The sequence below is a fragment of the Rhipicephalus microplus genome, chromosome 2 (assembly GCF_043290135.1).
Source record: "Rhipicephalus microplus isolate Deutch F79 chromosome 2, USDA_Rmic, whole genome shotgun sequence".
Lineage (NCBI taxonomy): Eukaryota > Metazoa > Arthropoda > Arachnida > Ixodida > Ixodidae > Rhipicephalus > Rhipicephalus microplus.
The window spans coordinates 263,656,392-263,673,274 of record NC_134701.1 but is presented as its reverse complement, the minus strand read 5'-3'; the positions used below and the strand labels follow the sequence as shown (position 1 = coordinate 263,673,274).

Genomic DNA, 16,883 nt, shown 5'->3' with positions numbered 1-16,883 from the left:
TGTCTTACTCACTAGGCTAAGTCATGACCTCCTAGAAAGTGGGCCAGGACAGCCAAGTGTCTTACCCACTAGGCTAAGTCATGATTTACTAGAAAGTGGGCCAGAACCCTCTAGTTTCTGACGTAAACTGAAAGCCTGACTCGCCACTTTCGTCACGACAGGCTTGGTAATAGAAATTCCGCACGCGCAATGTTCAAGCCTGTGTAAGAGGTGTTTCGCACGGTTCTGTCTTTCTCCCTCTTTCTTCTTTCTCGCCATCGCGATGGTTCTCCCGTTACGAACAATAGCCGGGTAAAATACACTGGCACACCATTTCCGTCTCGCTCGAAAGGAGAACTGGAGACGCAAGCGGAGATCAGTCCACGCCTCGTGCTCGCATTGCGGGCAAAGCACGTGACGCGCGCCACCGGAAAGCACGACGGGATAGAAAAGTCTGCGCAGTTGTTTCCCAGATGGCTTCTCCGACAATTACAGCACTGACCATTCTGCTTCTTTTCCAACAGGGTAAGTCGCTTCGCTAAGTATACACCGAGTCGGCGACGTAGTACATATATCTTTTAGTGAGCGGAGGGGAAGCAACTGACACGTTCCTGGGGAGAGAGAACACGGCAGACGGGTGTTGTCGAGCGTCGTTCTTTTTTTTTTTTCAAGTACCTGAACTAAATAGAAATGTTGTTCTCGGTACTGCTTTTCATTGCCTCTAGATACTGACTTTTGTATAGATAGATAGATAGATAGATAGATAGATAGATAGATAGATAGATAGATAGATAGATAGATAGATAGATAGATAGATAGATAGATAGATAGATAGATAGATAGATAGATAGATAGATAGATAGATAGATGAGACATAAAAAGCAGCGAGGTTAACGGAAGTATGCAGTTCGCTATCCTGAACTTCGAAAACAGTAAGGTGATACATAAAAGATAAGAATAAAAGGAGAGAAAGCATAAAAAAAACTGACGGACGGCAGGGACATTTTTTTTTTCATGGGCGATAATTTAAACTATCGGCCGCTGTGTAGAACCGTTCCCATCGACTGTTGGCCCACAGGGCAGGGAGGGAAGTTCTGTGCTCTCCCACGACGATTCGCCTTTGCGAACGCCTTTGATTCGCACGTACACGTCATGGCATTTATTGCTCATTTTCTTATTTACTTGCGTCCGATCTATTTTCTTTTCCGATTGCCCAGTTTAGGGTAGTCAATCTGGCTTATTTTGGCCAAACTATGTTTCTTGCCTCATTTCTGATATTCCATGCTAACATGTAACAATACAAAAGACAGGAAATGGAAAAAGAAAGCTTCCGCTGAGAAATTCGTAAACTAGTAGTGTGTGTAATTGGAGCCAACGTTTCGACAAATTAACTTTTTTTTCATTCAAAGGGGCCCTGCAACACTTTTTGAGCATGGTCAGAAAGCGCGTGAGTTAAGTGTTATGGCGTAGCACGCGGTCTGAAATTCACAATAAATTATCAAAGTCAGCTAAAATTGATTTCTCTTCTCCAGACAAATCACGGAATAAGCCCTAAAATTCCTCGTAGTAAGCCCATTTATGAGGCATTGGCTCATTTGAACATGGCGCGCTTGGTCGTTACAGAGATCGCTGTGGGAGGCCTCGACTTGTCCACGCGTGCGCGCACGATCACACTGAAAGCCGCGCATTCGAAGAAAAAAAAGAAAAGAAAAAAGAAGTGCTCAAGCTCACGAGGGGTGCGGTACGTTTCTCTTTGCGCCTGCCATCCCTCCCTGCATAGCCTCCAGCGCTTTCGTCGGGACGAGAAAAGAGAGAATGCAATCGCAGCATGCGACGAATCTCACAGTGGACGGATTTTAAAAATTTTTGCGCTGTTTAATTGGTGAGGCAATGAGCTATTCCAGAAAGTTCATTCCATGGTTACTTGAAGAAGTGTTTCAGGGCCCCTTCAAAAGTTGGAGCCTTGGAAGAAGACAAGCCCATTTGTGGAAACGTCCACTCCAGCGCATACCCTCTGTTTACAAATTTCTCATAACATGCAACAACAAATTTGCCCTAATATTAAGTGCTGCAGTGAAGTACAATAAAAACAGAAGAGCTAATTATATATTATGCAAAGAAGCAATCACCACTCGGGGATGCGTTTTTTTTAATTTTGAATAGCCCATATGCAAAACTACTTTGCAACTCCCTCCTGCCTTGATGATCCGGGGCTGACTCTAATATACGTTACGCACTGGTTTCACGGCCCCCGTTTTTTATCTTCTGTGTGTTTGTGTGTGTTCTTTAAGGCATAAGACTTCGGAGTTGATCTAACAACCTTCGAGTTCTCGTGTGTGTCTTTTTTTCGCTACGTGTGCTTGATTTTAAAGTTCGACTACTTAAAATCATCGGCAGACGCGATCATTACGAGCACCAAAATAGGTACATTTTACGAAAAGAGCGAACAAGCCCCCCAAAACATGACAAGCGACTGGGTGAAAAAGGGAAGTTCAAATCCTTTCGATACAAGCACACAATGACAATCCTGGTGTCTGTGCGCGTTGGTTTACGATTGTCGTGTCACTCGAATGTAATGTGCAGGCAATATGAAAAACAAAACCTCTGTCCTGAGCCTAACTGGCCGCCTGTCTCGCCCCTAGGGAAATGCGACCTGTGCGACATCTGCCGTCGGAAGCGAGACAGCGCGGTTCGTTTGCCGTACAACCAGCGGTGGTACTTCGACGCCTCCTCGTTTCTCTGCCAGCCGTTCAACTTCTGCGACGACGAGATCACCGAACGCATGAAGAGCCGCAAGTCAAAGGCTGAAATCAACTGCGGAGGTAAGACTGCGACGGCATGCTGTACAGGCCTCACCTGCACCCGCCTTCGCAAGCGATTCGTACGTTAACATTCTTCCGTAACGTCTATCATTCAAGAGCACGCATTAATGGCACAAAGTATTTGCATGAGCTTGACTACGTGTCTGCAACAGTAGCGCTGCAACATGTTTGGTAAGTCATCAATATTGGGAATACGAATTTAAGTGCTTTATTTGTACAGTAGTAGCTCCGTAATGTTTTACTGTGGACATTAGCATGTCGAGGTGTTTTATTCTATCTTTCCTATAGTATGTTTTTTATGCTATCTCCTCCTCTCTCTGTATTGCCCATGAATGCAATGTAGTTATTTTTTTTAATAAATAAACAAATAAATAATAAAATAAATAAATAAAGTAAATAAGTACACAAATAAATAAAAAAAACTTGTCAGACTCGCGTGTTATATGAGATTGGTATTAGTACGATTCGTTCAGTCGGTCGAGCAGGATTGCAAGCTTTTAGAAAAGTGCTCCTAGATAATAGCCGCACTACACTAACCAAACGGCATTCGCGAAGAGCATAAATTGCAGGTTTTGTGGGAGTGGTCACTGGAAAAGTAGTCATCATATAAATAGAATCATGGCGCTCTTATACTTTCCAGGGATAAAAACAACGTGCTTTATTTCTTGAAACATGGCATGAGGAAACGTTTGAGAACGATATAATTTTGGTTCCTGAGAAAGCTACCGAAATCACTGAAAAACAGTCTGAAGACCAATCTAGATCGTCCAATTTGCATTGAACTCGCGGATAATAATAAGAAAAAAAATCGAATATAGGTCGACCCTTATCTCCCCAGAAAACTCAAGTACGCTGAACTTGACACACAGTTATTTGTGACGGTCTCCAAACATCACTTACTGGTTTTCCTGAGGCCGTTTTTTCCTCTTGCTATTGTTTAATGTGTCCACTTACCGAGAATATGCGCATGTTTTTCCAGTGCAGCCAAAGTCTGCGCTACTTGAAAGACGGAAGGCTCGACGCAGATGCTCGATTAGCGATCCTTTTCTTTTGCTATAGATTCGTTCGCGGATATAGATTGAGCTGCGTTGGTCGTGAATAAAGTTCAATAGCTCCATTCGAGACATCACCGAATAAGTAAGGGAGTTGGGCATATGAATATGTAGCCTGTTTTTATTTGCATTTTTTTCCTTTGAAGACTTGTCAGTACCTAATCAGTAAACTGTGCTCCGCTGCATGCCCAGTGTCGTTGTTCTCACCGATGAAATTCGCGCTGACATTTGCGTGCACATGGGTGTCTGAAATTTGACCGCATGCTTGTATACAGCAACACTATCAAGGCGATTGGGCAGCCCAGAACGATGAATGACACTTAGAAAAGAAGCCAGATTATTCTTGTCTCATCACATATTCCTGGTATGTTTCCTGTGGATTGTTTACTGTGTAAATATTCCGGTGGAATGCTGCTGAATTTATTTAGAAGAATGAACCAGTCCTCAAGGCCCAAAGAAATGTCACAGTTTCGCCGCCAGGGTGAGGCAATAGGTAGGATAAAACAAATTAAAATGGTATGCGAGGTGTAGCAGGCAACACATGTAGCATGCAGGCAAAACGTAAAAAAAAAAAAAGAATAACATGGGCTCAAGGAAGCATTACCAGTGCAGCGACTGATGCGACCTGCGCGTTTTATCACTCCATCGCAGACTGCAGCGCCGAGACCAGTGCGCTCAAAGATGCCTGACACCCGCAAAAGTAGCCGCGTGGAACCACACCCGACTGAGAAATTCGCAAGCCATGAAATCATGAAACGGGGGATGACCTCATCCCCCATTTCATGATCCCTTCTCGCACTTCTAGAGGACTAGCAGACTAGAAAACCACTTCCCAGGCCGACCTCTCCTCCTTCTCAGCAAACACCTTAATTCTTCTTCCCTTCTTGCGACGAAAGTCGGCTGGCGTGTTTTCTCTGCGCTATAGACAAGCGCTCGTTGGCTCACTCACACACTTTCAACAACGCGCTTTCAACAATGCATAAAACATACTACACGCAGAGCGTTGTTATGAACGTATAGGCTTTATATGAAACATCATGGCGGCACCAACACCGACGGCAAAGTGTGCTGAAAGTGCTGGTGGCATGCTAGCGTGCCCACACATGCCGTTGGTGATCTTGAAGTAAATGGTACCTAGAATTAAAAGATGATCACAAAGTGCGAGCTCGTTATTCTTGGAAAGACAATATAATCACCCCTTCTAACAATTTATTTTTAGAGTATACGTGTATTTTAAATCGAAGCCTTGTGTCGTTCCAAATACCGAAATAGCTTGGATAGGTCTACCATCAATATCTGGCTATGAAAAAATACACACAAAAACTTCTTTCTCAAGAAAAAAAAAAATAAGCACCAATGGGGGGCCAGCTCTATATACAGTGCAAACACCTCTATTAACATGCTTTAGAGATAAAGAACTCGTTTCGCAGAAATTCTGGTGTCGGCGTCGTTGTTTGTGAGCGAGAAATCGTCATCTTGTTCGCGACCAAAAAAATCGGGGCAGATGCCAATAGAATAAATAATAAAATTTCAGGGTACGAGTGAGGGTTGTACAGAAACAGTTTGCGTGAAATGCAGGTGTTCTACCACACAGCCACGCATCTGCTTGAAAATACTTTTAAAATAACTTCCTCTGCTTGGAAATGCAGTGAAAATAACGCTGATGCTTTATAAGCACACGCGTCCTGTGTACAGGCATCCCAACACAACACGTATTATCGCAGTATCAGACCCTTTTCATAAATACGCCACCTGACGGTGAGATTTTCGTCAGTTTTTCTTCGCAAAAGAGCGCGGGATAGTTTGCGCCATCATGAGAGCATGGAAAGCAAACCGTCAAATGCGTGAGTGCTGTGATGTTTGTGTTGGCGGCTGGTTCTCCATATCATCCACTGCAATCGCACCGCTTTATAGCTTGAACGAGCTTCTAGTACTCTCCGATAAGCTTTCCGAGCTGCTTCCGCTGCACAATGAGCAATATCTTGTACCCTTCAACGGATTGGACGAGCAGTTTGGCTCGTTACGAGGAGGCGTTGGACTACCAATGCATGGATCTGTCCTGCAAGAGATTCTCATCGGCATGCCCTCCCGACGCGGTCCGCGTCCTGCAGGAACGCAAGAGGTGTCTGTGTGGGCTGCAAGAAACGCGCATCAGCGTCGCTGGGACACACAGCCTGCGTCGTCTGCTGCGGTGCCCTCACAATGGCGGCAGACTGTAGTTCGCGGCCGCGGCGCTAGGAGCGCCCTTTTTTCGAAAAGAATCTATATTGCGTGTTACAAGCGTACATTGCCATCGGGCCTAAGGACACGTGATTATCATAGCGACTTCGTGGTTGAAAGCCGGCCACCCATTACAAAAGGCACACACGTGAGTGCATAGCATGTTAGAAACGATTTCACGCGCATAATTGCTCATGGTTCAAAGCACGCTACCTGTTACACAAAATGCAGCCATATTCGAAAGCTTCACTGACACAAACTACCTTAAAATGTATTGATAACATTTTTGTAATCCACATTGTAAACTTCTCGAATAACACCGTGCAAAAAAAAAAAAACGTATGCGCTAAGTGGTTGGAGTAGGCACTATTTGGGGTCAGGATATTGCTATCGCGTTCAACTCTTAAAAGCGACGATTATGGATCCCCAAATTTTATTCTGTGAGATCATCAAATAAGGCTCGTCGATTTGTTTTTCCCCAACAAATTTAATTAGGTATACCAATAAAAACACAAATATTAACGAATAATCTATAACCCATAAGAAAAAAGACTGCGTGTCTCTGCATCTGGAATTCTCTATATGGTCGTCTAATGTTCCCAATATGAAAGTTTGCATGATTTCATATAAATATATTGTTGTTACCACATGTGGTAACAATATTTATCCTCATGCACTATTATAACAAAAAAAGTTTCTAGAGTTTTACTATACCAACAGGCATGTCTAAGTGCAAGTTAATCTACTCACTCTCTGTGGGTCTTGAATGAATTATCTAAAGCTAAGCATGGCCACCGAGATTGCGTGCTGGGAGGTTTCTGCCGCGCTCTCGGAGGCGAAGAGCCAAGTACACAGTCTTTTTTTTTTTTTCAAGTCGCTACTATCGAAATGTGGCCGCTGATGCTGGGAATCAAACAGCATCCTCATTATCAGATAGCAAACTATTATAATTTGAATAGATGTAATTTTTGAATTATTAAACAAACAAACAAACAAACAAACAAACAAGCAAACAAACAATTTGACAGAGAAACAGACAGACAGGCGGGCGGGCGGACAGACAGACAGACAGACAGACAGACAGACAGACAGACAGACAGACAGACAGACAGACAGACAGACAGACAGACAGACAGACAGACAGACAGACAGAGTGTCCATGCAGCAATGCAGCATTTGCTCGCTATTGTGCATGGCGATGTTTCTATGCAGGCGTGGACTGTTTCGAGTGGCTGTACGAGTCACTCAAGAAGAGGCAGGCGCAGGAGAGCGACCTGCCCAAGGTCATGCTGAGCCACCACCAGTACCAGGTGCACCAGGAGACGACGCCGTCGTCGGTATCCAAGCAGCCCGTCTTCACCGAGGCCGCCAGGCACAGCGAAGCCACCACCACCACCCTGCGGTCCTCCACGGTTACGGCTAGGGCCATACTCAAGGAACCCGCCACTTCCCAAGACGATGCCGAAGCTGAAGCTCCCTACGAGTTCGGCTTGTCCAAGCCGGAAGCTATACACGTCCCTTTGGGTGAGAGCCGCAGCGGCGCCCTATACGTCCTTTACCATTTCACACCCAAATTGACCATGGTCAATGTAAATCAGTGGTCTTCACAATGTGATGGCGAATTCCATTGGGAGAGCAGGAGCATTCAAAAGCACGCTTAAAGTGATCTCTTCGAAGCCGGCGTGTTTGAGTGGTCGAACAAGTGCGGGAGCACTGTCATCCAATGGTAGATCGAGAGTGCTTTTGATGCGCCGAGAGCAGCCAGGAGCAGTTTGCAGTGCTCTCGCCTGAAAAGCGGAGTAGGCGCAGTACGACGAGTCACGTGGTCCTTGAACGTCACAGCCTCCAAATTTTTCTTCAGCCTGCGCGCGCGGCGGCAATGGTAGCAACAATGTGTAGTTTGACACCGCTGTTTTGTACGGATGACTACAATGACAGCTGGACGTTTGCCGAATTAGTCGTTGCACGAGCATATTAGGTATTAGAATAATGAAAAATATGTGGCTGACCGATGTCACGCGCATTTTGCTGCTGCCCCACAAAGAATATGCCGGGGCTTGGAATCTTTCAGTCACATGGTCTCCCTATATCCTACACCTTCTCACCTGCCCTCTGTGAGCGCGGAGCATTCCAATGGCAGGTTGAGTGGCCCTGGTCTCAGTGCTCTGCCCCCCCCCCCCCCCTTCCTCAGTGCCCTGCCCCTCTACTCCTGATCTCTCAATAGAATTCGCCATGAGAGGCGCATAGTGGCAAAAAGAATATGGGGTGATACTCATGAAGGAAAGCTTATTCGCGATTTAAATAATTAATTACTGTTGTTTCTACTATGATTTTTAAATTTGTAATTTAGGAAAGATTTAGACGGTAGAAAATAGTATCTAGTAGCCAAAATTCAAAATTTTGATACACAACTGGAATTAAGGCTTTACCTCGGCTGGGTGAATGAAGAAGCCACCTCAGCGAATTGCGAGAACAGCGCGAACGCTTCTACCGCAGAGGTTCCTAAAGTAATACCCAGAGGGCTCTATGGCTTCTAAAAGTTCTTCACTCAGACGTTACCTGGCTTTCTTGAGTCTGCCAGCTTGGCAGCATATGTAGAGCAGATACTAAGTACGAGTCCTAGCGGACTAGCAGCCTCTCTTCTCCACCCGGTGGTTGCTAACCGACCTGCAAAACGGACAGTTCGAACTGGAATTACTAGTATACTGCAAGGGTTAATAAACCGACCTGTTTCACTACCTTTGATTCACGTGATTTTATATCACCCCTTTCTCGTATCTATCACCATCTGACCAATACTTGTGTGCGAGGTTTGTTCCCGATGTCATCGGGAGCAACCTAGGGTAGAAGGTATACATGACACCGCTCTCGATGTCATCGACCTTCTGTCTTTATATTTAGGACCAAGTAGAGATGCGCATCGTTCTCTGCTACATGAGTACTTCCACCTCATGTATTTTACCCGTTAAATGGTGTCATGCTAATTGAATTAGAATGCGTCTCGCTGATAGCTATAGTCACACGAAGTATAGTTTTTTACAATATTTACTAGAGGGCGGTGGCGTTGCGATAGTTATGCTATACCGCGCAAATGGTGGGCAACGTTTTAGACCATGTCTGTTTCAAATCAAATGGCTCCTTCTGAACCTCGTAAACTGATCTGAATTCGTGAGACTAAAACGATTAAGGTTGGTAAAGTAGAACCGATGAACTTTCGCTGAACTTAGTGAACGGAGAACACAGTGTGGAGACAACGCATCTGCAGGCTCCCCATACACCCGAGCGCCAGATTTTCTTCTATGTGTATTACTATGAAACACAATGCCCCAAACGTCATTGAGAAACCCACCAGTTTCTCTTTTCTTTTTTGTTTTCACTTTACCTGATATTATATCACCGTCCATTGATCCACCACTTCTCACAAATACCAGCGCGCTAGGTTTGTTTTCGTACTAACCCCTCCGGATGTAGTCGTGCATTTTTAAAGACGATAGTCTCTCTTGGGGACCTTCGACGCAAAAATCTTGGTCTGTCCACCCGCCTGCCCGTCCGCCCGCACGTCCGTCCGTCCGTCCGCCCGCCCGCCCGTCTGTCTGTCTGTCTGTCTGTCTGTCTGTCTGTCTGTCTGTCTGTCTGTCTGTCTGTCTGTCTGTATATTTGTCTGTTTGTTCGCCCTTAACGGTACCTTAAACGGCACCAAAGTGGCCAAACGATACTCCAAACGGCCGACCCCATCCGCAGTGCCCACCAATATTGCTCAAGATTCAGCGTTTCATACTTGTGTGATTGTCAATTAAAAAGCAATTATTGCGCATATTTTCTGTTCATTCATATGACCAACTATATGATTTTTACTCCCCTCTGCGATATCAATACGTTGATTTCAAGAATTTTTGTTCTTTTAAAGGTGTTACGCTAATCAAACAAGAATGCGCCCAAGCAATAGCTTGTCAAACGGACGACTAGCAGCCTATTGTAAAAAATAAGTGGCGAGTTTTCACCGTGTCATCCGCTTTTTGAACAGACTATTGTTTTGTATTGTGGTGGGTACTGTTTAAGCACAGAGCTATAGCAGAAACATTAGAAATATACCAGGCAGGTGACCAGTGTGTCAGTATACCGTCAATGCATTATCATTTTATCACACATGAAACTAACCTTCCTCTTTTCTGTAGCCTGTACTTCTTTTTTTTTGCAGTGTCATGCGTTCATATATGCGCACGAGTTGGACTAAAGTGATAAGACAGATGCTTGGTCTAGTTTGTGATTGGGAATCAACATATTTGCACAGCGCAAGAGTACGAGTAGTTACGACGCAACTACAGAAGAAGAGACAAGAACAGAAAGAGCGACAGAAGGTTCCTCCATCTAGCACGGCTATTGCAGCGCTCTCTCTGTCCTTGTCTCTTCTTCTGTAGTTACGTCGTAACTACTCGTCCTCTCGCGCTGCGCAAATATGTTGGTCTGACTAAAGTGTTAGAAAACGTTAGAGCCCGTTCGCCTTGGTAGATCAGTGGCTATGAGGCTGGGCTGCTGACCCTAAGGTCGTGGGTTCGATTCCGGCTGCCGTGGTCGCACTTTGATGAAGGTGAAATAGTAGTGACCCGTGTACTTTGCGATATCCGGGTAGGAGCACCCGATGGTCGAAATTTCCGGAGACCTCCGCTACGGCGTCTCTAGCAATCATACCTCGTTCGTTGAAGCCCACATATTAATGCTATAGCTCGTCCCGTCGTCTTGTTGCCCTGTGTTCGTTTCCGATCTTTCGTATTCTGCTTAGTGCCGCAGTAAAGCATGGCGATTGAAATACAGGTTGTAAAATACAGAGTGCGACGCCATTTCTATGAAGTTCCAAGTTCCCGATACGAACCACGCGCACACAAACTGTTCTGAACTCTCATACAATCTGGACCTCTAGAATTCAGACCGCATCTTTACATCCTCAGGTCAATGCACCCTAACCCGAAGGGTTCTGTCGTCTAGAGCATTTAACTCTTTTAGGGGCGAAGCTCCTTATGGCGTGGCTTGTACGTCCCTCGTAGTACGTAACCATCAGTGGCACATACCCGAAATAGCGGTCCTTATGATTTTGACCTCCAAGGTGGTTCCGGCGAGAGATTTCTTCTGTGCGTTGTTGAAAAATAAAAGATAGTGCTCAATGCACATGTTAATGACTGATAAGGGGGAATGAGAGACAGGAGCATTCGGCCTTTAGGTAACGCGCACGCTGCGACCCCCACTAGCAGCTATTGGCATGTACATTGAGCACGATCTGACAAGAAAGGGTTGCTACGTTATACTCGCTGGGTGTAACCTCCTTGGTTTTAGAAAGGTTTAGCGAGCGTTGGGCCGCATAGCCATGAATACAGTCAACTAGTAAATACCATGAACTCGAGGTAGTTAAAGGTGGGAAGTAAACCCGAAGCGCAAGCCGTAAGAAAGTGTGCATGTGCCACCTCCCGTTTAGTCCTTGAAATGTCCGCTGGATGGCGGTGCTTCTATATGGAGAATATATGATGAAAAGATGCGAGATGGTGGTACTTGGAGTGCTGAATACATGAACGAACGGACACACAGACAGATGCATGGATGGACGCATGAACGGACGCAGGCGCGGATGTAGGACGAACGCAGGGACGGACGCATGAACAGACGCACGCACGGACGGGTGGATGGACGCATGGACGGTTACACAGACGTACGCAGGAACGGACGGAAGCAAGAACGAATGGACGGACGAATGCTTCGCCCCACTCCCCATCATTCACTCCGTATGGATATGCTGCCATTTTTTTTTTGCTTGTGAAGCACGCTTGCACTATATAGAACGCTAGACCTCTCTAGCATTATTTGTGGAATGCTTTTACGCCCTGAAGCAACCATCCGAATATATCCTAACCCCTGTATTCAGAAACGCTCCTTGACTTGAACTTGACTTGAAATCGCCTTCAATGCAGCGCGTTTGAAACGCGTCTGTGCGTTTGTACTGCCTTGGCACCCCCTACAGACAGCGCGTTCGAAACGCGTTTGTGCTGCGATGAAGTCGGTGGCAAGTTAAGTTCAAGTCAAAGAGCGTTTCTGAATACAGGGGCAAGTTTATAAAAACTGCTGGAAAATTAAACACATTCTCTAACATGTTGCAGCTACTGAACCTACTTCAAGATTAGAATGACAAAACGTTGAGCTATGGTTGGAAGGCGGTCATAATAGGGAAGGTTGGGCGCGCAGACGCAGCCGCAGCTGAAGAGAAACAGACAACACAAACGATCTGATGATCTGAAAACGCGTAGGCCTAACCCTTTTGCAGCATGGCCAGTCGACGAGATTCAAACCCATTGGTAGCAGACGCAAGCTCTTGCGAAGCCTACATCATGAACAGCCACAGTCCTACTCGAGCGAAGCTCGTAACAAGCTACATGTTACGGTGTCCATGCTATCATGCGTGAAAGCATGACGCCGGTGTGTGCACAGGAATGCGGCCCTCTAAGGTGGGCAGGTCACACGCATATTTTCACCTGTAGTAGTGGGTGAAATGCACGGGCATAGGCACAGGGTTCGAGAGAAAGAAGTGCGTGCACTATCTCTCTGGACCGCGAGCTTAACCGACGCGATCTAGAGAGAGAGAGTAACGATAAAAGAAAGACAGGGTCGTTTACCAGGGCTGAGCCCGGTAGGCTACCCTGCACTGGGAAGAGGGGAAGAGGGAAGGAAAGGTAGAAAAAAAAATTGCCCCGTATCTGCATGTAATCTGCAAATGTCGTCGAAAGACGATAGTCTTGCGTGTGGAGAGAGTGAACAAAACGTTTATTTGATGTTCTTCGCAAGAAAATTGGTGAATGGTATTCTGGAGGCGCTGCGTTAGAGTGCTTCGAGCATGCAGCGGAGGTGAACGAGCGCATCAAGTCACGTCCCACATGAGACATGAGCGCCATCTGGCATTTTTTTTGGAAGACAAAGCGCGTTGCTCCGAGACGGGTGTGCGCGCCAGTCTCAGAGGGGATAACGTGTAGGACGCAAGGCTACGGGTACGTGCCACCACCGTGTCGTCTTAGCAAAGCGTTGGAAACACTTGCCTTTTCTTGCAAGCGTTGCATGGTCAGCGGAGCGTAATAAATGCTAAGGTCCTTAGAATTACTTATGTGTGCCTTTTCTAGTAAAAGACGCACATACAGAATATACACGTGTTGTTATGGTGCCTCAGATATGCGCGATAATTGCTTTTCAATGGACAATCGCACACGTATGAACGCTAAATCTTGAGCAACATTGGTGGCCGCTATGGATCGGGTCGGCCGTTTGGTGTATCTGCTGGCGCCGTTTAAAGTACCCGGTATCGTTAAGGGTGGACAAACAGACAAATGGACAGACAGATAAAAATTTTATCGTCTTAAAGAAAACAAACACTGTAACCGTCAATGCTACAGCAGTTTCGCGCCTGACATCACAGACGGTGAGGCCAGTCCCGTGGCTGAAATAAACCTTGCCTGAACCTGAAGCGGCTTGGCAATGTCAAGTGTGCTGTTTTCCAACAACTGATCCTCTTTAGGTCGCCGGCATGTTGGGTGATCAGCCTTTTCTGACATGGCAGGCTGATCTTTTATCGAGGTGACACGTTGCCAGATTTCACTGTTGGCTAAATATGAACGCATGACAATTGTTGTTGCGTGTTTCGACAATAGTTTTGTGCTGCTAAGCACGTGAGTTGAGGTCCCATCATGGTATGAAGGAAGGAAGGAACATTGCGCGATGCGAAAGAAAGAAAAAAAGAAAGAAAGAAAATTAAAGAAGAGCAGTAGTACGTAAGACACGCACACTCCAAGTTTAACTTGCCCCTGATTCGCCAATGAGAGAAGGGTGCCCAATTTGCTTCTGTCCTCTCTTTGTCGAAACAGTGCCCAAGCACAGCCCGCACCACAAGCCGGAGGTGTGCATGCTGACGCCCGACCGCGGCCGTCGCTGGCCGTGCTCCCAGCGCTGGTACTACGAGCCGCACGAGAACGCCTGCAAGACGTTCACCTTCTGCGGTCAGAAAGGAAACAAGAACAACTTCCTCGCCAACCATACCTGCTACGAGCAGTGCTACGGTGAGAAGATACCGCTAAAAAATTAAGGGGGCACTAAAGCGAATCAGCAGTTTAAAATAATAACTATACACTGCCAACTCTTCTGTCATCGCCTCAGATAATCTGTATACTTTTTAAATTTCGTGCCCATACCTTTACTGGTGACCTCACGGATTTCAAAGCGTTTCTTCACATATTGACCACGTCAGCTCAACGAAATTTCCTGTAGCTTTGTATGTAAACACTCTGGCTGCTCGGAAGACAGTGTGCTTCATTTTTACCGATTGCGAAATGCGTAGGCCTTAGCAGACGCCGTCAAATCTATGACATCACGTCGACTAGTGCGGGGATTTCAAGGTGGCTTCGGTGTTAGCGTTTCCTCTCTAGCTGTGTTTTCGCTTATGGAGCGTCTCTTTGCAGCAAGTGTGGTATTCTTAGTGTCGTGAAAGAAAAATGTACTAATGCATGAGAAATCGCTTTGCTCTTGATTGTCCCTTTAATTTTCGTGCGTGAGATCAGTCTAAAGTGTCTATAGGCAACTTTCGACTGACCAACACTTTGGACTGGCCGACTAGGTGGTGCTGCTGTGGTCTCACAACGAATGAAGTCTATGGCGCAATTTGATGATGTTTTCTGAGAGACAACTAAATTAATGGTGGCCTGGTTTTCTCACAAACTTTAATACCGCATGCAATGAAGAAATAGCATTCTTTTCGTCACCACAGTGCAGTGAACTAAAAAAAAAACGATATATATTCGCGTTTGCATGTTCACGTTGCAGAAATGAAGAATCAAGCAGTCATGAAGGAATATTCAGTGCTTTCTATATGATTTTTTTATTCATTCGTAAACTGGTAACACCGTGGTTATTTTTTTTCTTCGAACGTTCCTTTCAGATGGTAGTCGTCGTACGTAGGACGCAGGATAGGCGCCAACCACAAGCTACGCCGTGTTCTACATTCTACGCTAAACCGACGCTGCAGCATGTTGAAAAGAGTTTGTATATTCAGAAACTTGAATGAATAAACAAAATCGTTTATATGTAAGAATTGCTGCGTGCGCAACTTAAAAGAAGTGAAGCAAGCATGTACACTAGGTTCGCCTTCAATTCACCTTTTCATAAACGCCTACCTGGGCGCCGCCATAGCCCTCCTTGGGCTGTTCAAATTGGCGCGTCCCCTCGAAAATGCACTGACAACGCTGCGCCCTTAGCCTTTGTACTCCCGCGCACAGCCCATCATGGCGGTGTTTTTTTCCTTCCTGTGAAAAGGTGTATACACTAAGGGATTTCTTCTTGATTATGAAAACAAATATGGAATGGCAATATTGGAGAACAATGCCACAAGCTTGCGTAGCGTCGCTTTTTATTTTTTACGAACAAGGTCATCGCAGTTATTCCCGTAACCGGCAGTTACATAGCGAGACACAGCGTTGACGAAGTGGCTTTGTTGCCTCCCTGGCATGTCAGAGTGATACAGGAACTTTACAATTTACTTCTGTGTTGAACTGGTGTAGCACTGTCTATTAGTTTTCTTAAAGGCTGGGAAGAAACACCTACCTTATGGTTCGGCAACAAATGGAACTATGAAGCAGCTACACAAGTTTCTATTTCCCATCACCTTACCTAGCGTAAGGCGACGATGGCGCTCAAATTACGCAGAAAGTCAGCGATTCTATTAGTACACATTTCCAGCAACAAAAGCACGTTCTCGCACTCGTACCTACTTGAAGACACCGCGACTCTTAAAAAAAAAAGTGTGCGACTCGTGTAACCACCGGATGAAAAAAGTGCCGCCATATGCCTGAAGTGAATGATGATGAGTGGGCGAAGCTCCGGAGGTAAACCTGGTGAACCATCAATCCTCCGTACATTTTGCCCACTCGACTTTATTACAACGCCTCCCTAGCGTACGTCGCCGCACTAAATCGAACGATTGCCTTCCACCAATGACACCCGCAATAGGTGACATCATTCCTATTTTATAACATCTCGTATCTTTCATCATCAACTACAAGTACCGCCGTCTAATTTACGACATTTTGCATCTTTTCATCATCAGCTACAAGTACGGCCATCTAGTGAACAATGCAAGAACTAAACGAGAGGTAGCTACATACAAGGGACGCACGGCCCACGCCTTAAGGAGCTTCGCCCCTAAAACACGAGCACATCTTGAAATCAGTGCATTCTATGTAACATATCACTTAAGGCAAGTGACATGACGCCTATACGAAAAGCGATGTTTTCTGCCACGGTGACCCAGTGTTCACGCTGCTCAGCTGCTGACCCGCAGGTCGCGGGTTCGGTACTGGACGCGGCGGTCACATTTCGGTGGAGGCCAAGTGATAGACGTCCACGCTGTATGCAGCGAAGTCAGTGCACGTTAAAGAACGCCAGATGTATGAACCCCCATCCCTCTCGTTCCTCCTACTGATATCGTGGTTTTGAGACGTGAACCACCAGGTATTATTGTTAAGAATGGCATTACTACGAACAAAACGTTCGTGCAATTGTTAGTGTAGAGCTACTGAGTTAGGAGACGCGCACTATACTTGAAGCTATGGTGCGATAGGTCGACTTCACCCACTGTGGATACACTTAACAGGAAACTCGACGAGATGGGACTGTCCTACGCAAGAGGCGTCACAGTGGTGACTAAACCAAAAGTCGGAGCGAGGTCTTGGAACGTCGGTGTTGATAAGTAAGTGCGCGCAGAGTGACCCAGGGCGCAAGCAAGGTTTGTTTC

At 45.9% G+C, this 16,883-nt stretch overlaps 1 protein-coding gene across 1 annotated transcript; it reads left to right on the top strand.

The window, feature by feature from the left end:
* The first annotated feature begins 366 nt into the window (after window positions 1-366).
* On the top strand, window positions 367-15,185 carry LOC119169248 (uncharacterized). Its single transcript, XM_075880652.1, has 5 exons — window positions 367-504; window positions 2,622-2,801; window positions 7,286-7,597; window positions 13,966-14,157; window positions 15,033-15,185. Exons 1-5 carry the CDS (start codon window positions 453-455, stop codon window positions 15,050-15,052), a joined length of 756 nt encoding a protein of 251 aa, XP_075736767.1. The 5' UTR covers window positions 367-452; the 3' UTR covers window positions 15,053-15,185.
* Window positions 15,186-16,883: the final 1,698 nt, after the last annotated feature.

Coding starts and splice junctions, on each gene's coding strand:
- LOC119169248 (XM_075880652.1), top strand. CDS start 453: ATGGCTTCTCCGACAATTACAGCACTGACCATTCTGCTTCTTTTCCAA. Junction 505..2,621: donor TCTGCTTCTTTTCCAACAGG/GTAAGTCGCTTC, acceptor TCTCGCCCCTAG/GGAAATGCGACCTGTGCGAC. Junction 2,802..7,285: donor GGCTGAAATCAACTGCGGAG/GTAAGACTGCGA, acceptor GTTTCTATGCAG/GCGTGGACTGTTTCGAGTGG.